The 27,220-nt window shown below is 42.3% G+C and overlaps 1 protein-coding gene across 4 annotated transcripts in view; it reads left to right on the top strand.

Moving 5' to 3' along the window:
* ipo11 (importin 11) overlaps positions 1 to 27,220 on the top strand; it is a 712,707-nt gene that overhangs the window by 338,517 nt on the left and 346,970 nt on the right. For all 4 annotated transcript variants that reach the window (XM_078549030.1, XM_078549021.1, XM_078549038.1 and 1 more), the window contains 2 exons: positions 2,382 to 2,495; positions 17,233 to 17,348. In XM_078549030.1, the coding sequence (XP_078405156.1) occupies positions 2,382 to 2,495; positions 17,233 to 17,348 (230 nt within the window). The remainder of the gene's footprint in view (positions 1 to 2,381; positions 2,496 to 17,232; positions 17,349 to 27,220) is intronic.

Here is a 27,220-nt window from a genome sequence, read left to right as displayed (position 1 = left end):
AGCCCTGAAAGGAGACTGGAGAACTTTGGCTTTGCACCCTTTCAAGGACCTGTCTTAAAAGACTATCTGGAGGGGGCTGCTGAATAATTTCTGGATGCACGTCATTCCCAGACTCTTGGTCACCGGGGGCAGAGGGGAGCAGGCACATTGGAGGATCTCCTTGAGGGACTGTTCTTGGGCCTGACCAAGGTGACCACCAACAGGTCCAGGTCGCTGTCGCTGGGTCAAAATTCTGGAGCTCCCTCCCTCTGTACCTTCACCACAGGAACTGCAGCAGTTCAAGAATGTAGCTCACCACTACCTTCTCAAGGGTAGTTAGGGATGGGCAATAAATGCTGGCCTAGCCAACAACAACCACATCCGGTAAATTAATTTTTAAAGAGGGCAATCGAAGCAGCCGTTTGGCCTGACTACCTACCCCTCTTCTGCAGCTACATCCACGCCCTGCTGTTCCTGGAGAAGGGAGCATGTGGTTTCTGTTGGTGCACTTCAGGCCTTCTGAGTTCAATCGGCACAGGTAGAACTGGAGTGCATTTTTGCCCCGGGAACGTTATTTTAATCTGAGGACTGGAGTGCATCTTTGCCCCTGCGAGTATCATTTTAATCTCATTAGCTAAGCTTCCTTAAAGAATTTGGTTTTTTTTGTTATACTATATCAGCATTGCCTCTTTGCGAAGGGGCATTTAGCTTCTTGTTATTGGCAACCTTCTGGCTGGATCAAAAAACGTATAAATTGTAGGATAAAGATTAATCTTCAAAAGTACAGAAAATTTTAACTTCAAGGGTAAAATTTTTAGCTCAGTGAACGGGCGTGTGCCTGACCCGACCGATCATAAAATGACATGCGATGATGTCGAGCGTGCATCCTGATGTCATCGTGCACTCTTGTGATGTTTTGGTCGGCAGGCATGCGCCGGCATTGGCAGCGTGCCCACCGACAATTACGGTTGTTGGGCAGGCAAAAAGGCCCAATGGTCTTTGCACTTTTTTGGCAACCTCATCCATCAGCAGGATGAGGTTTCCAAATGAAAATTAAATAAAAACTTTAATTTTTCATAAATAACAGGCCCCTGCTCATGTGACAGAGTCACATGAGTGGACATATTTCATAATATTTATCAAATCTTTAATTTGTTTTTCAAATCAGTTCATCTCCCTGAAGCAGAGAGCTGCCTCAGGGAGGTTATGTAGCAAGCACTCGCGCGCATGAGTGAAGGTCACGCTCGCCCAGCTCGCACTCCTCCCCCTGCCTGAGCAGGCAACGCTCAGCTCTGCCGCTCATGTTTCATGCTGGGTAATTGGCCCGCCAGCGTGAAATTGCCTTCTGGGCCAGATTGCAGGTGGCGGGTGGCTTCCCAACCAGCCCTGTCGAGCCCACAAACCAAAGGCAAAATTCTGCCCCAAGATACGGAATAGTTTCAAACACGTGAAAGGAAAACAGTTTTTCTTCACACAATAATTATACATGGAATGGATTTCTGGATGGTGGTGAAACCAAAAACCCTGGTATTACTTAAAAACGAATTGATTCTCCAACAGGCTCTTCATTGTTATTCTGGATGAATGAACTAAGATGGGTTGAATGCTTCCTCATCCGTAATTATCTTTTGATTGCAATTACAATTTCCCATTATTGCTTTCGATAGGCAGTCATTCACAATTTGTCACTCACTTGAATTTCTTTCCATCCAAACACAATTGCCACTTTCAGTAGAGTGTAGAACTATCTCTCAGACCGTCAACAACCAAAATGCCAATCTGAGTGAATTGAATGCAGCGATATCTAAGGAATAAGGTGACACTGAGGAGCAATGCATGAGTAATGACTCCTTTGCATGCAACTCTCATGTAAATTATCTCCATTTTGCAGGAAATCTCTAGTAAATTCTGAGAAACTTATTTTTAATCCCTCATCCACATCCCCACACCCACATCCTGTAAATGAATTTTTAAAAGGTTGTAGCTATGTAGCATTTTTAATGTGGGAAAATATCTCAAGGTGAACACAAAAATAGATGCTGTGCCAAAGGAGGTATTGGGGTGTATCTAAAAGTTTAATCGAAGAGGTTTTAAGGAGGGTGTGCATTTCAGTTAGGCAAGAATGCAGTCAAAATTAAATGACACATTCAGTTTGGAAGAAATAGATTTCAGTATCTTTTGCAGCAGCCTACTTACTAAACTTGATTTGAAATCTTAAAATTTGCCCTTAGATACTTTTAGGATTTGTCTTCAGTGTAATTCAGCATTTCAAAGTGTACTGTAACCATTCTTGTTCTCGTAGCTTTACACATTTTATGAACAATTAATCTGCTTTTCACATAATTGACCTTTCTCATTCCGTCCCCAATTTATTGCCCTAATAGGTTTTTTTCTATTTATAGATACGGCCTTATGTTGGATGTTTGGTGCAGTATTTACCTTTGCTATGGAAGCAGTCTGAAGATCACAATATGCTGCGTTGTGCAATTCTCACCACACTAATTCACCTAGTTCAGGTACAACTTTAATAAGTGCATTTTCTTTTCACTGGGTTTTGAATTGTATTGAATTCCATTACTTGAACATTTCTGGGAGCCCAGCTGTGCCTAACATCAGGAATACTTGATATTCTAGTAACCTATATGGCTGTTAGCATCTAGACTTGGAGATAAAGAATCTGACCACATGATTGAGTTAATGGTGGGCCATTGCTGCTGCTGAAACTGTACCCTTGTGTGAGGCTTTACTTTTGGAGAAAATTAGAGAACAGTCCCAGATTGAACGGTTTGGAATGATTTAAACTTATGATTCACGGCTGGACTTTGGGCAAATTTCAAGTAAGCCAGGCCAAGAAGTATTATATAGTTTAGGATGTTAGTTGTTGTTGCAAAGTTTTCTATTTGAAAGATATTTATTGGAGAAAATCTGGGAGTAAATATTTCCTGTTGAATTCTTGCCTTGCATGTTGCCACCATGAGGTTTACAACCACTACATGTTTTCAGCAGCTCATACCCCCAGTCATAATACTGTATTGATTTTTTGTGATGCTTCAGCTAGAGGGTTTTTATGTTTAAATTACAGTGTTCTACATTGCTTTCATAGTATTCAGCTTAAATGTCAGTGTGACAGGTACTGCACTGCCAAGGGTGGCTATCAGACAAACTAGGCAGTTGAATCTGGTCGATATTAGTTCTCGAACTGAATGCAGGACAGCTGAAACAGCAGTGAATGTACTTGTTGCTCGACAAAATATTTGGAATTGAATAGAATAACGTGAGCCCTTTGGTGCAATTATGTTCGTGATAGGAATCTTTGTTTTATTTAAGATGAGCTGCTATTTATGTTGACTAATTGAGGGAATTATGTTTCCTGTCGCTGGATAAGTGAAAATTAGTGAACTTTTAGATAAGTGAAAATTAATGAACTTTTTAGAAGTTCCATAACTTCAGTTAAATTGTTCTGTTTTAATGTGCCTTTAGTTGCCACATTTATCATTTTCACTAAATAATGGAGCTCCTTCCTCAAACCTATGGTATATCCTACCAGGAAGCAGAGCGAGGCATTACATCGAGAAGTTATATCATTTGCACCAAGTATCCCAGCCAAAATTACACCGTCACCCAACACAATAAATTAATCTATAAATAATCTCATTTTCTGTTAGTGAAATCTTTTTGTATACAAATTAACTGCTTGCATGACAAAAATGCCCTAGATTTAATAAAACAATTCTTCATAAGAACATGAGAACCAGAAGTAGGAGCAGGCAATTTGCCTGCCCCGCCATTCATTACGATCATGGCTGATCTCATTTCGGCCTCAACTCCAAATTTCCCGCCCTCTCCCCATAACCTTTCAACCAATTACTAATTAAAAATCTGTCTATCCCCTCAAATTTATTCAGCGTCCCGGCAACTACCGCACTCTTGGGCAGTGAATTCCACAGATTCATGACCCTTTGAGAAAAGTAATTCCCCCTCATCTCTGATTTAAATCTACCACACCTTAGCCTAAAACTATGGCTTCTTGTTCTAGAATGCCCCAGAAGGGGAAACATCCGCTCCATGTCTACTTTGTTTATCCCCTTTAGCATCTTATATACCTCAATTAGATCTCCTCTCATCCTTCTAAACTCTAGCAAGTATGGGCCTAAACTGCTCAAACTCTCCTCATAAGTCAAGCCCCACATCTCTGGAATCAATCTAGTGAACCTCCTCTGAACCACCTTCAGTGCAACTACATCCTTCCTCAAGGGGACCAAAACTGTGCACAGTACTCCAGGTGTGGTCTCACCAATGCCTTGTACAGTTGCAACAACACTTCCCTATTTTTATACTCTATTCCTTTAGCAATAAATGCCAAAATTCCATTTGCCTTCCTTATTACCTGCTGTACCTGCATACTAGCTTTCAGCGATTCATGCACAAGGACACCCAGATCCCTCTGCACTGAAGCATTCTGAAGTTTCTCTCCATTTAAATAATGTCGACTTTTTATTCTTCTGACCAAAATGGATAACCTCACACTTATCCACGTTAAACTCCATCTGCCAAATTTTGGCCCATTCTCCTAACTTGTCCACATCCATTTGTAAATTTCTTATTTCTTCATTGCAACTTACTTTCCCACCTATTTTGGTGTCATCTGCAAATTTAGCTATAGTACCTTCTATCCCTGAATCCAAGTCATTAATATAGATTGTAAATAGTTGGGGCCCAAGGACCGAACCCTGTGTCACCCCACTAGTTACAGCTTGCCATCCAGAAAAAGACCCATTTATCCCGACTCTCTGTTTTCTGTTTGTTAGCCAATCCTCTATCCAAGCTGATATATTACCCCTAACTCGGTGTGATCTTATCTTGTGTATTAATTTTTGTGCGGCACCTTTATCAAAGGCCTTCTGGAAGTCCAGATATACTACGTCTACAGGATTCCCATTATCCACGTTGCTTGTCACATCTTCAAAGAACTCTAGCAAATTAGTCAAACACGATTTACTCTTCATAAAACCATGCTGACTGTGATGGATTGCATTTTAACTTTCCAAATGCCCCATTACTACTTCCTTAATAATGGATTCCAACAATTTCCCAACGACAGACATTAAACTAACTGGTCTATAGTTTCCTACTTTCTGCCTCCCTCCCTTTTTGAATAAGGGCATTATTTTAGCATTTTTCCAATCCACTGGAACCTTTCCAGAATCCAGGGAATTTTGGAATACAAAGCCAATGCATCCACTATCTCTGCTGCCGCTCCCTTTAAGACCCTGGGATGTAGGCCATCAGGTCCTGGGGACTTGTCACCCTTTAATTCCAACAGTTTGCTCAGTACTTTTTCTCTAGTGATGGTGATTGTTCTAATTTCCTTCCCCTCTATATCCTTTGCACTACCTGATACTATTGGGGTGGTACTAGTGTCCTCCACTGTGGAAACTGAGGCAAAATATTGAGTAAGCATCTATGCCATTTCTGCATTCCCCACTATTAACTCCCCAGTCTCGTCCTCCAAGGGACCAACATTCACTTTAGCTACTCTCTTTCCTTTTATATACTTGTAGAAGCTTTTGCTATCAGTTTTTACATTGTGCGCTAGTTTTCTTTCATAGTTTACCTTTGCTCTTTTTATTATTTTTTTAGGAACCCTTTGTTGATCTTTAAAAGTTTCCCAATCTTCCAGCCTGCCACTGACCTTTGCAATTTGGTATGCCTTAGTTTTTGCCTTTAAGTTTTCTTTAACTTCCTTGCTTAGCCATGGATGCTTTTTCCCCCTCTTACCATCTTTCTTCCTTATTGGGATATATTTTACTTGGGAGGAATTGAATATCTCCTTAAATATCTGCCACTGTTCATCAACTGTCCTACCTCGTAGTCTTCCTGCCCAGTCCACTAGGGTTAAATCTGCCCTCATATCTACGTAGTTACCTTTGTTTAACTCCAGAGCACTAGTGTGGGACTCAAGTTTCTTGCTCTCAAACTGGACTTGAAATTCTATCATGCTATGATCACTTTTCCCTAGACGATCCTTTACTATGAGATCATTAATTAATTCCATCTCATTACACAAACCCAAGTCCAGAATAGCCTGCTCCCTGGTTGGTTCCACAACATATTGGCTCCAAGAAACAATCTCTAATACGCTCTATGAACTTTCCCTCAAGGCTACCCTTGCCAATTTGATTAGTCTAGTCTATATGCATATTAAAATCACCCATGATTATTGCTGTGCCTTTCTTACATGCTCCCAGTATTTCCTGGTTTATACTGTGCCCTACTGCTAAACTACTATTTGGGGACCTATAGATTACTCCCACCAGGGACTTCTTTCCCTTGCGATATCTTTTTTTTCCCAGACTGACTTGATGTTTTGCTTTCCAGTGCCTGTATCATTCCTCACTATAGCACTGATCTCTTCCTTTACTAACAAAGCTACACCGCCTCCTTTTCTTTCCTGCCTATCCTTCCAAAACACTGAATACCCTTGGATATTCAATTGCCAAAGCTGTCCTCCCTGTAACCATGTCTCAGTAATCGCCACCAAATCATACCTATTTATCTGTATTTGTGCCGTTAACTCATTAGTTTTATTCCGAATGCTACATGCATTCAGATACACAGCCTTTAAGTTTGCCCTATTGTCAATTTTCCCTACTCTTATATGATTCTTTGGTGCAAGATGGCGTTCACACACTCTGTCCTTTCCTTTCACCTTTTGATAGCAATCAGCCTCGTCACTAACCTGCACTCTTGCCCTCTCTTTAAACTTTGATTTTTTATATTTCCATGCAACTGAACCCTCCCCCTGCCCCCCAACTATTTAGTTTAAAGCCCTATTTACGACTCTAGTTCTGCAATTCACCAGGACACTGGTCCCAGCATAATTCAAGTGCAGCCCGCCTGAACGGAATAGCTCCCTCTTTCCCTAGTACTGGTGCCAATGTCCCATGAATTTGAACCCACTTCTCCCACACCAATCTTTGGGCCACTCTTATTGACCCTGTGCCAATTAGCTCATGGCTCAGGTAGTAATCCGGAGATTATTACCTTTTTGGTTCTGCTTTTTAATTTAGCCCCTAGCTGCTCATATCCCCTCAGCAGAACCTCTTTCCTTCTTCTCCCTATATCCTTGGTATCTACGTGGACCACGACAACTGGATCTTTCCCCTCCAACTCCAAGTTCCTCTGCAGCCCAGATGAGATATCCTTTACCCTGGCACCAGGTAGGCAACACAGCCTTCGGGACTCTCGATCCTGGCTACAGAGAACAGTATCTATTCCTCTATCTATACTATCCCCGATTACAACTACATTTCTCTTTTCTCCCCCAACTTGAGAGGCTCCCTGTATCACGGTGCTAGGGTCAGTTTGTTCATCCTCCATACAGTTCCCGCTCTCGTCCACACATGGAGCAAGAATCTCAAACCTATTGGATAAGGGCAAGGGCTGAGGCTCCTGCAGTGCTACTTTCTGGATCCCTCTACCTGCCTCAACTCATAGTCACACCCTCCTGTCCCTGACCACTGGCTGAATTTAAGGTAGTTAATCTAAGGGGTGTGATTGTCTCCTGAAACACAGCGTCCAGGTAACTTTCCCCCTCCCTGATGTGTCACGGTGTCCGAAGCTCAGACTCCAGCTCATCAACTCTGAGCTGGAGTTCCTCGAGTAACCAGCATTTGCTACAGATGTGGTGACTAGGAACCACAATGGGGTCCACCAGCTCCCACATCATGCAGCTACAACACATCGCCTGGCCCTGCATCTCTATTTTATTTAACTAGTTTTTAAATTTGTTTTTAAAGTTCCTACTGGTCTTTAGTTTATCAATCTGTAAAATATTTCTCCTATTAACCTTTAATCTGAAAGCAAGTTAGAATAGAGATTCAAAATACACTTTTTATAATCAATTGGAACTCGCTCTCTCTGCTGAGTTGAAGCTGAAGTGTTAGGCGCCCGATCCTGGGCCCCAGCAGTCACCCTTAATCTGAAATCAACTTAGACTACGTAGTTCAAACTAGCAGTTACTTACCAACCAATGAACGTACGGTTTTCCTGTGATGTCACTTTGTTTTTCACTCGATGACGGTGACTGCAGAGGACACTCCTCTCGCTCTCTCCTCTAGCTGCTGCTGACTGCCTGTCCCAGGGTGGTCCTTTAGCTGCTGCTGGCTGCCTGTACCAGAGTCCTCCTCTCGCACTCTCCTCTAGCTGCTGCTGGCTGCCTGTCCCAGGGTGGTCCTCTCGCACTCTCCTCTAGGTGCTACTGACTGCCTGTCCCAGTGTCCTCCTCTCGCATTCTCCTCTAGGTGCTGTTGACTGCCTGTCCCAGAGTCGTCCTCTTGCACTCCCCTCAGATGTGAAACATTTTGGTATGTCCTGCTGACATGATGTACTACTGCATAAATGCAGGCTTATTCAATTTTTGCTTAGTATTGCACAGTATTTACAGCAGAGAAACAGGCCAATTGACCCAACAGGTCAATGGACCACATGAACCTCCTTCCACCCATCTTCATCTAACCTTTTAGATATTTAGATAATAAACATATCCTTTTATTCATTTCTCCCTTATGTCTTCATCTATCCTTCCCTTAAATGCATCTGTGCTAGTCAACTCAACTGCTGCTTGTGGTAGTAAGTTTCACATTCTACCCACTCTCTGGATAAGGAGATTTCTCCTGAATTTCCTATTGGATTTATTAGTGACAATCTTAAATTTATAGACTCAAGTTCTGGTCTCCCCCAAAGTGGAAACATCCTCCTTTATCAAACTCTTTCATAATCTTAAAGACCTCAATTGGGTCACCTGTCAGTCTTCTCTCTTCTAGTAAAAAGAGCCTCAGCCTATTCAAACTTTCTTGATCTGCAATAACTTCTGATATCACTATAGTCAATCTTTTTTGCATCTAAGTGCCTCCACATCCAGTTTATAACATAGAGACCAGACTAAATATTGTCAAACTGAAGTTTTATACAGGTTTAACAGAACTTATTTGCATCTATTCTATTCTAGAAATTACCCACAATGCTAAGTTTGCTTTGTTATGGTCTTATTAACCTGTTGCTGCTTTTAGTGATTTGTTTGTCTGTACCTGATTCCTCTACCTCTGCATCCCCATTTCTACCAAAATGTACCACCTCACATTTACATATAGGTGAAGTTCATTTACCAATTACACACATTCTGCAAGTTTATTAACACCTGTACTCTGTCACAGTCCTGTATGAATTGTAACCTCCAATTTGGTGTTCTCAAATTTTGAAATTGTACTTCAGATTCCCGAGTCCAAATCACGTACCTAAACAGTGAACATCGATGGCCCCAACACTGATCCTGGTAGAACACTTGCTCAGCTTTTGCCAGTCTGAGTAGCTCCCTTTAACACTCTACTCTCTCTTTTCTGTTTCGTAGCCAATCCTTTCTGCTACTTGCCCTCTGACTCTGCATGTTCTAACAACAAGAACAAGTTATATTTATATAGCACCTATAACGGCTGGGATTTTCTGTGCCCTCTGGTGTCAGGCGTGTTCAGTGGCGTGAGCGGACGATATGGTGCAATCGGTTTCATGATGGCATGAAACCAGTTTGTGATTGTCTGCTCAGCCCACCAATGGTGGGCCGCGTTTCCTGCCATCGGACGTCGGGGACCTCATTGTAATGTATCTGCATATCATTATTAGGCCCCCCACCCCCCCCCGGGCTGGATCGTACGCCCCTTCCCGCCAACGTGTTTTGTAACTGCATATATAAGGTTTGCACTTGATGGGTTGCACTTAGCTCAGAAAATTCAGGTCTCTACCTACCAGATCAGCCATATGTGGGTGGCTTTTCAATGGCTGCAGGGCTGGGGCTTGCTTGAGGAAGGGGGAGAAGTGGCCTTGGGCAAGGGAAGAGGCTGCAGGACAAGAGATGTACTGGGGAAGGGGGCTATCCCAGTTTGTGTGGGGACACATGTTGATCTGTGCAAGTTGCCTCAAGATGGTGAGGGCTGAAGAGGCAGTCCGCAGAGGAGATGAGGCTAGATGGACATGTGAGGGTATGTGTGTGAGAATGGATGGTGATGTCCCTTGAGCTGGCAGAGAGTGAGATGCCAGTGAATGTGTGATTGGCATGAGTGTGAGAGTTTAGAGTGATGAGATGCTTGCCATTCCCTGGCTGCATGGATGAGGTCATTCATATGCATTGATGACCAATCTCTTCTGTGCAGCATTGGCACTGATCACCACTGCCATTGCCTACCAAGCCAGAGTGGTAATGTTGCTGCCCCTCCTGTGGCCAGAGTGGGAGTGGAGAACATCACAGCGGGCCTCCACAGCATCCAAAAGGCTCTGAAAAGCTGCAGTCTTCTTGCCTTTCAGGGTCCTGTTTTCTTTGCAGCAGTCCTGGCCTGGAAGCACTGAGCGCAGGTGTACTTTAAATATGGTGCCTGGCGTGGTGAAGCGGTGAGGTGGTGGGTGGATCTGAGCCCGTCTGCCATTGAAACAGCATGTATCCCGGGTATGCATAATTAATGCGGCAGATTTGGGACGAAACGGCATGAAAAGCTGCGGTTGCAGCCGGCGAGTAAAATATATTTTTTCCTGCCTGCCACTGCACTTAGTGCAAATCTGGGACGATTCCGCCCAACGTAACAAGACATCCCAAGGTTCTTCACAGGAGCATTATCGAACAAAATATGGCACAAGCCAGATAGTGAGATATTAGGCCAGTTATCATATAGTTATTATGGCACAAAAGGAGGCCATTTGGCCTATCAAGTGCATACTGACTGTCTGTAGAACAAACCAATCACTCCCATTCTCCCGCTTTATCCCCTTAGCCTGTAAGTTGATTACCCTCAAGTGTCTATCCAACTTCCTTTTCAAATAATTAAATGTTTCTGCCTCCTCCACCTTATAGGCATTGAGGTCCAGGTCATTACCACTTGTGTAAAAAGATTCTTCATAAAAGGAAAAGAAATAGCAGCTGGAGAATGCTGTTTGGCACTTTAAGCCTGCTCTACCATTTAATAAGATCATGGCTGACCTGATTGCGACCTTAGTTCCAGTTTTCTACCTGTCCCCCTCCCGCCCCCCACATAACCCCTGACTCCCTTGTACATTTTAAATCTGTCTAACTTCTTTTGCCTTGAATATATTCAATGACTCAGCCCCCACTGCTCTCTGGGATAAAGAATTCCAAAGATTAATGACCTTCTCAGAGAAGAAATTCCTCGTCATCTCAGCCTTAAATGGGAGACTCCTTATTCTGAAACTGTGCCCTCCTAATTCTAGATTTGCCCATGAGGGGTAGCATCCTCCCAGCATCCACCCTGTCAAGCCCCCTCAGAATCTTATAAGTTTCAATAAGAAAACCTCTTATTCTTCCAATGAGTATAGGCGTAACCCTGTCAACCGTTCCTCCCATGGCAAGACCTTCAGCCCAGGAATCAACCTATTGAGCCTTTTCTGAACTGCCTCCAATGCAAATAAATAAGGAGACCAAAACTGTACGCAGAACTCTAGGTGTGATTTCACCAATATCCTGTACAGTTGTAGCAATAATTTCCTTATTTTATACTCCATCCCCCTTACAATAAAGGCCAACATTCTATTTGCCTTTCTAATACTTGCTGTATCTGCATGCTAAATTCTTGTGATTCATGTATTAGGACACCCAGATCCCTCAGTATCGCAGCATGCTGTAGTCTTGATTTAAATAATATTCTGCTTTTTCAGTCTTCCTGAAAAAGTAGATAGCTTCATGTTTTCCCACAGTATACTCCATCTAACAAATTTTTACCCACTCACAACCTGTGTATAATCCCTTTGTAGACTCTTCACTTGCCGCCTCAAAACTTTGTATGATCAGCAAATTTGCAACAATTAGGTTGGTCCCTTCACCCAAGTCATTAATAGCAACTATAAATAGTTGAGGCTCCAGCAGTGATCTCTGTGGCACCCCACTGGTAACAGTTTGCTAACCTGAAAATGACCCATTTATCCTGACTCTCTTTTCTGTTATAAAAGCAAAATACTATGGATGCTGAAGATCTGAAATAAAAACAAAGTGCTGGAAAAACTCAGCAGGTCTGGCAGCATCTGTGGAGAGAGAAGCAGAGTTAACGTTTTGAGTCCAATATGACTCCTCTTCAGAAGACAATGGACTCGAAGCTTTAACTCTGTTTCCCTCTCCATAGAGGCTACCAGACCTACTGAGTTTTTCCAGCACTTTGTTTTTATTTATGCTATCATTTCTGTTTTCTGTTCAAGCCTCTATCCATGTTAACATATTATCCCTAATCACATGAACTCTTATCTTGTACTCAACTTTTATGTGGTACCTTATCGAATGCTGTTTGGAAAACCAATGCATTATATCCGCTGGTTCCACTTTATCCACCCTGCTTGTTACATCCTCAAATAACTCAAATTTGTCGAACAAGATTTTCCTTTCATAAAATCAAACAGTCAACAGGGTTTTATTACGATTTTCTAAATGTTCTGCTGCTATTATCCGAATAATGGAGTCAGCATTTTTCCAATGACAGCTGTGAGGCTAATTTTTTTTCTATTCATTTACGGGATGTGGGTGCGGCTGGCTAGGCTAGCTTGTATTGCCCATCCCTAATTGCCCTTCAGAAGGTGTTGGTGAGCTGCCATTTTGAACCGCTGCAGTCCAGGCGGTGTAGGTACACCCATAGTGCTGTTAGGAAGGGAGTTCCAGGATTTTGACCCAGTGACGGTGAAGGAATGGCGATATATTTCCAAGTCACGATGGTGAGTGACTTGGAGGGGAACTGCCAGGTGGTGGTGTTCCCATGTCTCTGCTGCCCTTGTTCTTCTTGATGGGTAGCGGTCATGGGTTTGGAAGGTGTTGTCTGAGGAGGCTTGGTGAGTTCCTGTAGTGCATCTTGTAGATGGCACTCACTGCTGTCACTGTGCGTCAGTGGTGGAGGGAGTGAATGTTTGTGGATGGGGTGCCAATCAAGCGGGCTGCTTTGTCCTGGATCAGAGGCTAGGCTCCTGACCCCCAAAGCCTGTCCACCGTCAACAAGGCACAAGTCAGTAGTGTGATGGAATACTCTCCACTTACCTGGATGAGTGCAGCTCCAACAGCACTCAAGAAGCTTGTCAACGTCCAGGACAAAGCAGCCTGCTTGGTTGGCCCCACATCTATACATATTCATTCCCTACGCCACCGACAAACAGTGGCAGCAGTGTGTACCATCTACAAGATGCACTGCAGAAACACACAAAGGCTCTTTCGATAGCACATTCCAAACCCATGACCACTACCATCTAGAAGGGTAGCAGATAGATGAGAGCACCACCAGCTGGTTCTGGATGGGCCAGGCCTTCTCCTGAGCCCTCTTTGATGGCCAGGCCTTCTCCCGAGCCCTCTTTGATGGCCAGGCCTTCTCCCGAGCCCTCTTTGATGGCCAGGCCTTCTCCCGAGCCCTCTTTGATGGCCAGGCCTTCTCCTGAGCCCACTTTGATGGCCAGGCCTTCTCCCGAGCCCTCTGATGGCCAGGCCTTCTCCCGAGCCCTCTTTGATGGCCAGGCCTTCTCCTGAGCCCTCTGATCACTAGGCCTCTTTTTTAATTCATTGGATATGGGCACCAGCATTTATTGCCCATCCCTAATTGCCCTTGCTCAGAGGGCATTTAAGAGTCAACCACATTGCTCTAGGTCTGGAGTCACATGTAGGCAAGGACAGCAGATTTCCTTCCCTAAAGGACATTGGTGAACTAGATAGGTTTTTACAACAGACGACAGTAGTTTCAAGGTCATCATTAGACTTTCAATTCCAGATTTTTATTGAATTTAAATTCCACCATCTGCCATGGCGGGACTTGAACCCTTTGGTCGCCAGGCCTTTATCCTGAGCCCTCGTGGATCACCAGGCCTCCTCCTGGGCCCTCGTGGATCGCCAGGCCTCCTCCTGGGCCCTCGCCATTTAAAGTATGACAACCGCAGCTCTTTTTCCTCTTGGAGCCTCTATGTCTGCTCCTCTATTCTTAACTGGGACTGCCCTGTCCCCCACCTGGACTATTCTCTGACTTGTTTGTGTCGTTTCATGTTTTTTCTTTTTACGCAGGCGCATGGCTGTAGATCGTGTATACACTGCCTGCTTGTGGCACGCATATGCACGAAAATTTCGAGGCCTGTCAAGACTTGGAGTTCCCCACCTCCTCGCTCGACGAGGTAACTTTGGTTCTCATAACAAGGGGCATTCCTTTTGAAGATTTCCAATCCACTGGGATCGTCCCTGAACATAGAGAGTTTTGGTAGATTACATCAAATGGATCCATTATCTCTGTAGCCACTTCTTTGAAGAACCTAGGATGCAAGCCATTAGGTTCAAGGGCCTATTTGTTGTTCCTAGTACTTTTTCTCCAGTGAGTGAGATTATTTTAGGTTCCCCCTTCCTTTATGCCTCTTGATTTTCTACTATTATTAAAATGCTTTTAATGAGAGAAGTACTGATTTCTTGCTAGTTTATTCCCATATTCTAATTTCTCCCTCTTTTTATTTATTTTTAGTCACAACTTTTCCAATCTTCCAACCTACCACTAATCTCCACAACATTTTATAGCACTTTTTTCCCAGTTTGTTCTGGTTCATTCCCCATTGTTAGACATTACAGCAGGGCAGTTAGATAAATTCAACGTAATCAGGCAGAGTCAACATGGTTTTATGAAAATGAAATCAAGTTTAACCAATTTATTGGAGTTCTTTAAAGAAGCAAAGTACTGTGGATAAAGGGGAACCAGTGGATGTATTTAGATTTCCAGAAGGTACTTGATAATGTGCTGCATCAAAGGTTATTGCAGAAAATAAAAGCTCATGGTGTAGGGGGTATCATATTGGCATGGATAGAAGATTGGCTAACTAAAAGGAAGCAGAGCGCAGGCATAAATGGGTCATTTTCTGATTGGCAGGATGTGACAAGTGGTGTGTCACAGGGATCAGTGCTAGGGCCTCAACTTTTACAATTCATATAAATTACTCGGATGAAGGAACTGAAGGTGTAGTTGCTAAATTTGTTGTTGATACAAAGATAGGTAAGAAAGTAAGTTATGAAGAGGATATAACGAGGCTACAAAATGATATTGATATGTTAAGTGAGTGGGAAAAAATCTGGCAAATGGAGTATAATGTGGGAAAATGTGAAATAATCCATATTGGCAGGAAGAGATTGCAGAGCTCTGAGGTGCAGAGGGATCTGGGTGTCCTAGTGCATGAATTGCAAAAGGTTACCATGCAGGCATAGCAAGTAATTAGGAAAACAAATAGAATGTTACTGTTTAGTGCGAGGGAATTGAATACATAAGTAGAGAGGTTATGCTTCAGTTATACAGGGCATTGGTGAGGCTACGTCTGGAGTACCGTGCACAATATTGGTCTCCCTATTTAAGGGAGGATGTAAATGCATTGGAACCAGTTCACAGAAGGTTTACTAGAATAATACCTGGAATGGGAGGGTTATCTTATGAGGAAAGGTTGGACATGCTTGGCTTGTATCCGCTGGAGTTTAGAAGAGTAAGAGTAAGAGTTGATTTGATTGAAACATATAAGATCCTGAGGGGTCTTGACAGTGTGTATGGGGGAAGGATGTTTCCTCTTGTTGGGGAATCAAGAACTAGGGGCCACTGCTTAAAAATAAGGGGCTGCCCATTTTAGGCAGATGAGAATTTTTTTTTCTGAGTGTCTTTGGAACTCTTTTCCTCAAAAAGCGGTGGAAGGAGAGTCTTTAAATATTTCTAAGGCAGAGGTAGATAAATTCTTGATGAACAAGGGGGTGAAAGGATATCGGGTGGGAATGTGGAGTTGAGATTACAATCAGATCAGTTATGATATGGAATGGCGGAGCAGGCTTGAGGGGCTGAGTAGCCTACTCTTAATTTGTATGTTTGTATGCTAGATCCAGCTGTGCTCCCTCTCTTGTTGCCCGTTTTACACAACGAGTAGGAAAGCAGTCTTGCACACATTATAAAAACTTGATTCCTTCTACCCCATTTATGAGCTCATGCCAGTTTATTTAGATGTAATTAAAATCTCCCATGGGTATTATTTCACATACTCATTTCGCATATTTACTTCTATAATTCTTCTTCCCATCATTTCCATGATGTGGTGGTCTGTATTGTACCCCTATTCACGTGATCGGTCCTGTTTTTAATTTCAATCTATATGGATTTTGTTTCCATCTTTGTTATTTTTGCTACTGTCATTGTCGTCTTTAATTACTACAGTTAATTCTTACATAGTTATCCTTTGATTATGTTGTAACAATATTTAGTTGCCAGTCCTGTTCTTTGTTTGGCTATGTTTTGGTTATTCCTATTCCAGCTGGTTTCTCATTTTGGAATATTGTGCCAGTTATGTTTGGATGCAGTGTATATTTCTGCACAGGTAGTTTAATTCATCTTCAATAGTTCCTTTTACAATATTGAAGTATAGAAGGACCGTTAAAAATAAGTGTTTGATTCCTGATTGTATATGTTACCCCTTTTCCTTACCTTGGTCTGACATTTATTTTCGTCTTCTACTTTTACTTTCATGGCATTTTCACCAGCTATATCTGTGTACGGAGGTCTTGTGGCACAGCGGTAGCATCCCTACCTCTGGGGCAGAAGCTCTGGGTTCAAGACCCATTTCAGGATTTGATGGCTGACGAAGGTGCCTTCATAACGTGGCCATACAGGTAGAGTATCAGCCTGTGAATCCTTCCAGCACACCTGATGGCAGGTGGGAGAGTTTCCTGGTCAAGCATACTGCAGAAGGCAATTGCAAACCACTGGAATACACTGTCAAGCATAATAATGGACCAATCCAATGCTCTGTTAGGATATGGCACCTGAAGGAGGAGGATATCTGCGTGTAACCTACACCTATCACTTTTTAGCAGTTTTTTGGGAGGACATGAACATTATATTTGGAAATACTAATTGTGTGTGTGTGGTCACACATATTGTTATGACCACAGCCAGTGCAAATTTCAAAGGGAAACTTGGCTTATGGGCCATATCCTTTTTTTGTGTTCTAAAAATGAGAAGATGATGTACCAATCTCAGCAGTAAGAGGTCCAGCAACACTTTTCCAGCTTAATTAATTCATACACTAAGACACAGATTTTTCCCTGGAAAGCACAATATTCCCCAAAAATATTTTTTTAAATATCCACACCTCATAATATGTATATTTCACATTTTCTCTAGCTATGAAGTGGAAATTGTTTGTTCACTTTTCATACTGTTTTCTTATCTCTAGGGTTTGGGAGCAGATAGCAAAAATCTCTACCCATTCTTGCTGCCAGTCATTCAGCTGAGTACGGATGTCTCCCAGCCTCCCCATGTTTACCTGCTGGAGGACGGTTTAGAGTTGTGGTGAGTAGACCTCACTGAGAAACTTTGATGTTAAGTTCCTTTGTGAAATGAATATGACACTAAAAATTAAATATTGATGCAGCATCATATATTCAGTGTGCCAGTCACAGTCTTATTTTGGAGACAAATAATGCTCATGTAATTCTTGACCTTGACCTGCATAGTGAATTATTATCTTTTTAAAATTATGCCATTACTGGGTTCCTTGTCATCTAGCCATATTTGTGTAGTCAGCCGATTTCAACCATTTGTAAAATGTAAGTGGCTGATACCTTAGTGATATATGGATAAGCGCTCTTTATTGATGAATTGGTTTTAAAAATGGCAGAATTAATTTTAGCAGGGATAAGAAAAGTAAAAGGAAGAAAAGAATATAAAATTAACAAAAATTTGCATTGAGTTGCTTTGGTATTCACAGCTTTGTACTCATTAAATTTTTATTTCAATGTAGAGAAATCATTTAAGGAGTGAAATTCGTAGTTCAGATCAACAGAGTACAGTCTGAATCCAGAAAATATACTGATGACTGCCAGGTTGTTTATTTCGTGATTTCCACAAAATATTTGCCTGTCTGTATTTCTCGCTACAACTTTCGCCAATGATTGAAAAGTCATGAACAATTACTAGATATTTCAAAAGTAGAACTTTCTTTTGTGAATGGGCTATGTTTGGAAGATAAAAATGGTTCATCTTTGGAATAATGCGCTGACCTAACAGTGCTAATTTTGCAAAGTTTCACTCTCCAGCTTCATTAAAAACTGGATGCCAATTGAAAAGAACTGTAAAATTAGAAATTTTGGTACCTGACATTGAATGGAATACTTGATTTGTAGGATATATGTGACCACATAGTCTAGAGAAAACATAATAGTTTCATAAATGGATGCTAAAGGGATTCTGAGTTTCACTGTAGTTAACAGTGGTTGTCCATATAATAGCATTCAGGCATTTATTTCTCTTTTAACACAAGGTAATGTAACAGCATTTTAATCCAAGGTATAGTTGTAAACTTTTGCAGTCTGAGCAAACTGCAAGGAAAGTACTATATTGGCCCCTAGCTCCTTGTTATTGGCTGGGAATGTGAGAGGTGGCACAAAATAATCTGAATTGTTCAACTCTTCATATTGACTGATTATGTACCTGTTGTCATGTTAGCATTTATATATGTACACATTTTAATTTCCTTTGGTTATAAAATTGGGTTGAATTGCTGAAATTAATTCATGCACTTTTTTTTACATATACTTCCCAATTTCTTCTGCAACATAGTGGCACATGTTGTTTGAGCAACAATATACAGATGCATAATGCAACAGAGTGAAAGAATCCAGGTTCAATTCCTTGGGTTTGTCATCCTAGCTGTTGAGAGTAATGTAGTGAAGGCAGAGCAGCCAGTGAACTTCAAAGGATCTGCAAGGGGGAAGGGTGATTGGGGAGAGGAGGACCAAAAGAAATTGTTCGACTACAGTTATGAGGGTTAGGGTTAGGCATTTTATGCATTGGTCAGGTAGAGTGTCTGTTATGTGTGGAAACCACTAATATTCTCATGATTCTCCAAGTTAATCTATTGATAGGGAATCTCTTCCCAAACACGAAGTTATCTAAATTAATGGGACTTGAGGATTCTCAGATATATGGTTGGATTTTTCTGAGCTATAACCAACTGAAATTTGATTGTCTACCAGCCCACAGCCCTGGTTGTCTATCTCGGACTCCCCTCCTTATTAATAAATTGGATTTGCAGTTATTTGTTACTAATTGGGATGAATCTTCATTTCCAGTGACTGGGTTTTTCCCTCAAGTCTTATCCATGAGCCTGGATGTTTGGGCAATAGTCCATAGTGCTCCACAATACTGTGGTAGCCCCTGCTTAGGCACCAGGTTGCCATGTCTGTTGAAGAAGTTAACCAGCACCCTTCTAACTATGTGATAGACTAGTCTGAAACTGGTATCTGCAGTCTCAGTCTCATCCCCACCCTGAGATTCCATTTGTACTGCTTGACATTTTCTCCCCTGATTATTGAATTTTAAATGTTTTAAGAGTACAGGAAAATTCATAGCCTCTAAACGTTTATCTCAACTCTGAATACATTTACTTTGTACCATCTGTAAATGAGCTCATCCAAAACTCTTTCTGTGTTCCAACTCACATCAAGTTCCATTCACCTCATTGCCCCTGTGCTCAATGACCTACAGGCTCCAGGTCTGGTAATGCCCCAATTTTAAAATTATCATCCTTGTTTTAAAATCCCTCTGTTGCCCCCCACCCCCCCTCGCCACCTTTGTAACCTCCATCCCTACTACGTTCTGAAAATTGTGTGCTCCTCCAATTCTGGCCTCTTGAGAAGGTGGTGGTGAGCCGCCTTCTGGAACTGTGGCAGTTCACCTGGTTTTGGTACACCCACAGTGCTCTTAGGAAGGGAGTTCCAGGATTTTGACCCTGTGACAGTGAAGGAATGGCCATATAGTTTCAGGTCAGGATGGTGTGTGGCTTGGAAGGGAACTTGCACGTGGTGGTGTTCCCATGCATTTGCTGCCCTTCTGGTAGTGGAGGTCGTGGGTTTGGAAGATGCTGTCATGGGAACCTTGGCGAGCTGCTGCAGCGCATCTTGTAGATGGTGCACACTGCTGCCACTATGCGTCAGTGCTGGAGTGAGTGAATGTTTAAGGTGAGAGAGGATCAAGTGGGCCGCTTTGTCCTGGATGGTGTCAAGATTCTTGAGTGTTGTTGGAGCTGCATTCATCCAGGCAAGTGGAGAGTATTTCATCACACTCCTGACTTGTGCCTTGTTAGATGATGGATAGGCTTTGGGAATTTGGAAGGTGAGTTACTTGTTGTGGAATTCCCAGCCCCTGACCTGCTCTTGTAGCCACAGTATTTATATGGCTGCTCCAGTTCAGTTTCAATGGTAACCCCAAGTATGTTGATAGTGAGGGATTCAGTAGTGGGTAATGCCATTGAATGCCTAGAGGAGATGGCTAGATTCTCTCTTGTTGGAGCTGGTCATTGCCTGGCATTTGTGTGGCACGTGTCACCTGCCACTTATCAGCCCAAACCTGAATGTGGTCCAGGTCTTGATGCATATGGACACTGATTGTTTCAGTCTCTGAGGAGCCACAAATATTATTGAACACTGCAATCATGTGCGAACAATCAGCACTTCTGACCTTATGATGGAAGGAAGGTCATTGATGAAGCAGCTGAAGATGGTTGGACCTAGGACATTGCCCCTGGACATCATTGCAGGAGTTTCTCAGGGTAGAGACGATTGGCCTTTAACAACCACAATCATCTTTCTTTGTGCTAGGTAAGACTCCAACCAATAAGGAGTTATCCAGGTGATTGCCATTGACTTCAATCTAGGGCAAAAAAGGGAGAATGTTCAAAGTAAACTAGTTGCAACAGCAGTGAACTGCAATTAAAAAAAACAGCCAAAGCATACATCATTGAAATGAAATAGAGCAGATTAACCTTTCTGTGTACAGTAACATGACCAACTTATCGTTGTTTCACTTTAACATTGTTAATGAAGTGCCAATATACTTATTTAACATTGCCAATTTCACTTTAACGTCATTTGCCTCTTCTGTGGGCTGCCTGCTCATATGACCTTTCCCACAGTGCTTTCATTCCTGCCTCAGTCCCTCTTCCCCTCGATCCCGCACTTACCTCCCAACCTTTCTCTGGCTTATGCCTCCCGCCCTTTGTTCTTACCTTAGAGCCCAGAGTCTTCTTCAGTTGCTCCTGGCTCCCATTCTCAACTTACATTGAAGTCCTGAGCTCCACCTAGTAATAGAAGTTGGGCCTGGAACGACAGCTGCTACCTGCACCGACCAACTTTTGCCACTAGTTGGAACCGGGTCAATCTAAACGTACTGTAGGTGAAATTTTTAAATTAAATTTTTTTTTGTACATAGTATTGTTTCTTTTATATTTAGTTATGTATTTTATTTTGAAAGTTTTTTCAGCTAGGAATGCACAATGCTGTACATGAATGTTACAGTATTTCACCTAGTGCATTGTTTTTGTTTCCTGGCCAAAAAACGTCCAAAGGAACTTAACTCTGGCTTTAACATTGATTCCTTTAGGAATGTGTGATTCACTTAGTTGTGATTTTCAGGAATGCAACCACAACTTTAAGTGGGGACTCCTTGTACCAAATGACTTTTGAAACTTGCATGTTCATTAACTGCTAAAAATGATTTTTCTGGATCAGATGTCAAGGGCAGTGACTCTCACTTCACCTCTTGAATTAACTCTTAATTGCCACGTTTCCTACATTACAACAATGACATAATTAGCTGTAAAGCACTTTGAGATGTCTGGTAGTCATGAAAGGTACCCGATAAATGCAAGTCTTCCTTTCCTTTCTTCCTGCCATCTATTGAACTTAATCTTCAATGATGACAAGCTTTTTGCCAAATCTATGCTGGCTTTCCTGGATTAATCCACATTTGTCCAAGTGACTGTTAATTTTGCCCCTAATAAAAACTTTCCACCAATGATGTTATGTTGACTGGCCTATCGTTGCGGGGCTTACCCTTGCATGCTTTTTTTGAACAAAGGTTTAACATGTGCACTTTTCCAGTCCTCTGACATCACTCCTGTATCTAAGGAGGATTGGAAGATTAAAATGTTACTTTTATAAGCAGGAAAAATATATTTGAAAAAAAAATTACAACTTACTGAAATTTTAGATACTCTCCCTTTGACAGACTGTCCCAACCCTCTAGTCAAGTGCCATGCATACGCAGTGGTCTGATGGAGGGGAGGAGCACACGTACGCGGTGCTTGGGGTGGAGGTGGTGATCAGGGGGGTCACTTGAACAGTGCAGCAGGGAACTTGATGTAAACCGAGCCGGCGGACAGACGGTTAAGATGTTCATGGTGATCATCTCTGCTTTTGTTTCACCTGTGTACTCTTTCTCTGGTTCTTTTTAATTTCTGATTCACTTAGGTTCTCCCCTCACCTTGTCTCTCTCTTTGCTGCTCCCACTTCTCTATTTTTTCCCTGGAGATGGCGTGTTGCGTGGGTGATGGCACAGGAGTAGTGGTTTGGCGGTACCGTGGTTGGTGCTATGGATGAGAGGCAAGGCTCCTGAAGATAGAGAAGATCAGTTGGATCAAGGTGACTTTGTGGCAGCAGCAGGAGAAGGTCTTGGCTGTTTGCAGGGCAGGAGGGAATAGATTCAGGGCATTGGCAACAAAGAACATGACTCCAGCTCCTGCTTTTACAAAAAAAGTAGGAGGAAATGAATAAAAGGAGTTAGCATGAATGACATGATCTTCAGAGAAGGACTGAGGCAAATGTTCTCTGCCTGTACCAATGTAATTCCACTATGCCTTCTAGTTAGAAAACAATCCTTCACTATGTTACAAGTGTGTGTTGCAAATGTGGAAGGAAAAGTGAAATTGTAAGAGCATATTGTCCCCATAGTAACATCTTTTACTATTCAACTGGGCGTGATACTTATAATAGCTAACTGTGGCTCTCTAACATTAATAAATTTCTGGTTCAAAATTTTAATTATCCATCTCTTTCCTTTGAAGCAGTGAGTTTTTTAAACTGTCAGCCATGCAACCTTGAGCTGTTGAATCTCAGGCAAACCAGAGTGACCATTTTTCTCCGTCGAGATTCAACCTGTCTTTCCTCTTTTTATAAAAGTAAATTACTATGTGTGCTGGAGATCTGAAATAAAAGCAGAAAGTGCAGGTCTAGCATTCTGTCTGTGGAGAGAGAAACAGAGGTAATGTTTCAAGTCCAATATGACTTCTTCGCAACCTCATTTTAGGGCCTAACCAATGTTCCCTCTATTTTTTTCCATCCATGTGCAGAATGAGTTTTGTTATGTGCACCAATATCAAAGTAATGTGCAGATGTGCTCCGCCAGTAGAAACAAAAAATCCTACATATAATATGTATTTTTAAAAAGTTACTGTAGATATGGAAAACAAAGAATGAGTACCCACCCTGCCATGATAACATGCTAGTCCACAAGTTAGCAGATTTACTGAATTCAATTTTAAATTTACCATGGTGGCATTTGAACCCTGGACCTCTGGGTTTTAGGTTCAGTGCCATAACCTCTACACCACCAAACATGAGAGAGGCATTTGTTAGGTTTTTATATTGTGGCTTGTCTTTTAGTCATTTGACAGAAGAAAAATTGAACTGGTAGCGATGGTTCAAGACAAGGATATTTTGTTTTAAGTTAAGCTCAAAAGAAAAAGAGTTAAGGAGGCTTGCCTGTTGAATTCATTAAAAAAATGGAAGAGGTAACTTTTATTTTTTCAGCTCATTGAATGTTTTCTTAAAACTGCTATGGATAGTGAGAAAAATAACTCAGTCATTTCTTCACATCAACAAACAATCAAGCAGCGGTGAAGTGATTCTGAATTTGGAGAAAGGTTGGCTCATGTGAACTGGAGGGTGAAGATCAGAAAGACATAATGTCCCTGTAAATTAAGCAAATATAGAAGCAGGGAAACTACATCTGGGAACTGGGGAAAGACAGCATTGTGGTGAAGAGAGAATGAAATCCTAGGATGGAAAAAAAATTGTTGAGGTTTTTTGGGGAAGGAGTGGCATTTATTCCACCTAAAGTTTTTCAGATAAAAAATCTGAATTGTGAAGTAATAAATCAGTTCACCATTTTCAAACTGCCCCTCAGTGCATACAAAAGTGGATAGGGGCGTGGTAGTATTTCGAAGTATGGATGGTTTAAAATGTCCTATGAGATAATCTCAAGAACTTTTGTATTATTGTTTGGAGATCTGAGCTAGCAATCCAAGACTTTTCACAAATTCTCTAGAAATTCCCTTGCAATTTTAACGTGTCAAGTGTGTTTGGGATCAATCTTCTTCCAATAATTGTACAAAACTAGCTACAGCAGAATGACTCGATCAGTGCTGTTAACTGGCCCAAAAATCCTCTTACTAACTCTTGTTAAGAGTTGTTAAGTTATTAAGAACTTAAACTGTTAATAACTACTAACTCTTTCAACTTGCCTCCTTGCCGCTTCCTGCTTCCAGCTCGTCATCTCTCTCGACTTGATGCCTTTCCTGACTCACTGCTTCCCTCTCTGACCCTTCTACTCACTGACACTTCAGCTCATCACCTCCCTCCACAACTCCTGCCTTCCTCCATGATTTGCCGCCTCCATCCCACTCAGCGCTTCCCTCTGGCTTGCCACGTCTGTCCCATTCTCTGCTTCTCTTCCCAACTTTCTCGCTTGCCACTTGACTGTCTGACCCTCCCCGCTTGTTGCCCCTCGCCACCTGTCTCCACCCCTTGCTGCCCCTCGAGTGGGGACTCAAGGGAGGGGTGGCGAGAGAGAATTAGTAAATGAGGGAGCAAGAGGGGCAGTGAGCATAAAGTTCAGGGAGGGAAGTGGTGAGCGGGACGGTCACGGAGGGAAGTGGTGAGCAGGAGGGTAGTGGCGACCGGGAGGAAGATTTCAAGTCAAGGAGGGATTTGACGAGCGGGAGGGTTGGGGAAGGAAGCGGCGAGCACAAGGGTTGGTGAGCACCTAGAGATAAAGCTTTGGGCTTCAGGAACTGCCGTGAGTGAACTTCAGCTATTAATTCCACCTGATTAATCATATCAGGCTTGCCTGTTGTCTGTTAATTTGCTGTTGTGGGTGTGTCTACCAGTTCTTTGCTTGTGGGCTAGAGTGGCAGTAAACCTCATTTAATCATCAAATATACAAGGCTGTAATAATTAAATACGCAGTACTTGATGGATTGTTGTGTGGTTCTGCAGGTGCACAGCTTAGAGGTAACACTGGTTCCCACCCCTGTAGCATGCATTCTGCAGAGTGGAAAAGTGACTTAGTACTGGCCAACTGGATTTTCACGAGAATAACTTGGGATTTTTCATTTTTCAGTTTTTTCTTCTCCCTTTGTTGATCAACAGTAGCATGGCAAAGATTGAAATCCATTTCTTCCAGATTTGGGCAGTCGCATAAACCACAAGGTTTCACTTTGTACCATTTTTCGGAGCTCTACGTGCTCTCCTAATTCAAACTATGGGCATAGTGGATTTTGCCAGTTGGAACTGCAAAGCTTCAGCACCACCTGCTTGCCCTGAACTGTGCCGGTGGTGGCTTATCAGCCTGAAAGAGAGGAAGACGTCGGCCCCTGGAAATTTGAATGTTGCTTCCCAACCAGGTAGCGCCTTCTGATAGCTGCCAACACAAACCTTGAGTTTATTCATCAGTTACATGACAGACATCAGCCTTCAGGGTAGTGGAGCAACCAATACAAGTCTGCTCTGAATCCCTGCCAACCATCTACTCCCAATTCATATTGAAGTGACATTTCAGGATTACTTTTTCCCATTCGGTTCATTATCTGTATAAGACCACCTCCCAGATGCCACCGTTCCCAATTGAAAATGTTTTTCCACTGTTCTCTAAAAACTCCTACCTTTGATATTAAGCATCAGCCTTATGCTCTTCTCTCCAATGCTTGAATGTTCACTTCGTGCATTCGAGATACCTAATTCGAGTGCCATGTGCCAAGCCGACATCATGAGCTAGTTAATCCAAGCCTTTGTGACAGGCTTTCCCAGCACTTTGTTGTATGGTCGTGAAGCATAGACAACTTAGATCTATCAAGAAAGGAAACTGAACAATTTTCTTCTTCTTTGTTTGCGGTGCATTCTTGGCATCTCATGGAGGGGCAAAAACAAAAATGCAACAGACCTCCCAAATACACTCGCATTCAAGCAGCGGCTACTTCGCTGGCTTGGGCACGTTTGCAGGATGGAATTCCCCAGGATTTCCTATAGTTCAAGATAGCCAGAGCCAGAAGAAACATTAGGGCGCCCAAAAGTCTGCTTCAAGGATGTTTGCAAGTGTGACATGAAGGCCTTAAACATCGATTTTCACACCTGAGAGAGACAAGCCATTGATAGAGGAAAATGGTAACATCACCTGTGGGCTGGAGTGTGCCACCATGGCAACCAGTGGCTACAGTGGCTTGACGATAGTCGCCAACACAAACAACAACCTATAACAATACCTGATAACCACTTTATGTGCAGCACTTGTGACAGAATCTGCATCTCACGGATTGGTCTCTTCAGCCACCAGCAACAGTGCACCATGTGAAACTCTCCCATCCCCAATGGATTTGCTGCATGTTCATCATCCTACAAAGATAAAAGGTTGCCAGCAATGACGTGACAGGCTTTCCAAAAGTAGCATATACACTGTGAAGCACATTCTCTTTCAAGAGTATGCTGTTTTGTCACCGTGTGCCAGAAGCATCCTTCCTTGCATTTCCATCAGCCACAAATCTGCCACATTTATTTGTCTACCTGTTGTGAACTCAGTGCTACTATATTGGGCGCATCTCATATGCCTCAAGCCTTAACTGATTTAAAACTTGCTGTCTTTGAGGAGAGATGACTAAGGCGCAAGTCGCCTCACCTTTTCTCTACAGTTATGCTTAAGTATATCCAGGCTGGAGTTGGCAGCCACTTGGTCTCACCGAAAGTAAGAGCAATTTATTTTATAACAAAGTGAGGAGCATGATATTAAAGAAATAACGTTCATGTTTTAAGCTCCTTTATATTTTTTCGTAACTACCATGTTTTTCAGATCTTAAATTTTTTGATGTATCTAAAATAATAATTCTTTAAATAAATTGGCCAATTAACTTTAACCATGTGCCTTTGGAATAACCGAATTTTATTTTGTAGCTCTGTATGATTGCACTATACCTGTGGCAGCAACACAAAGGGATTTTGCTGTGCACTGGCGTTCCAGTTGTAATTCTGGAATGAGGGTCTAATCTGATTCCAGAGCAAAGCAGACTGAGGTGCCCAGTTGGAGGGATTTAGATCATGCTTTGATTCTGGATTTGC

This window comes from Cetorhinus maximus, chromosome 1, assembly GCF_964194155.1.
Source record: "Cetorhinus maximus chromosome 1, sCetMax3.hap1.1, whole genome shotgun sequence".
Taxonomy (NCBI): Eukaryota; Metazoa; Chordata; class Chondrichthyes; order Lamniformes; family Cetorhinidae; genus Cetorhinus; species Cetorhinus maximus.
Note: the sequence above shows the minus strand (reverse complement) of the source record. Positions and strands in the feature narration are given on the sequence as shown.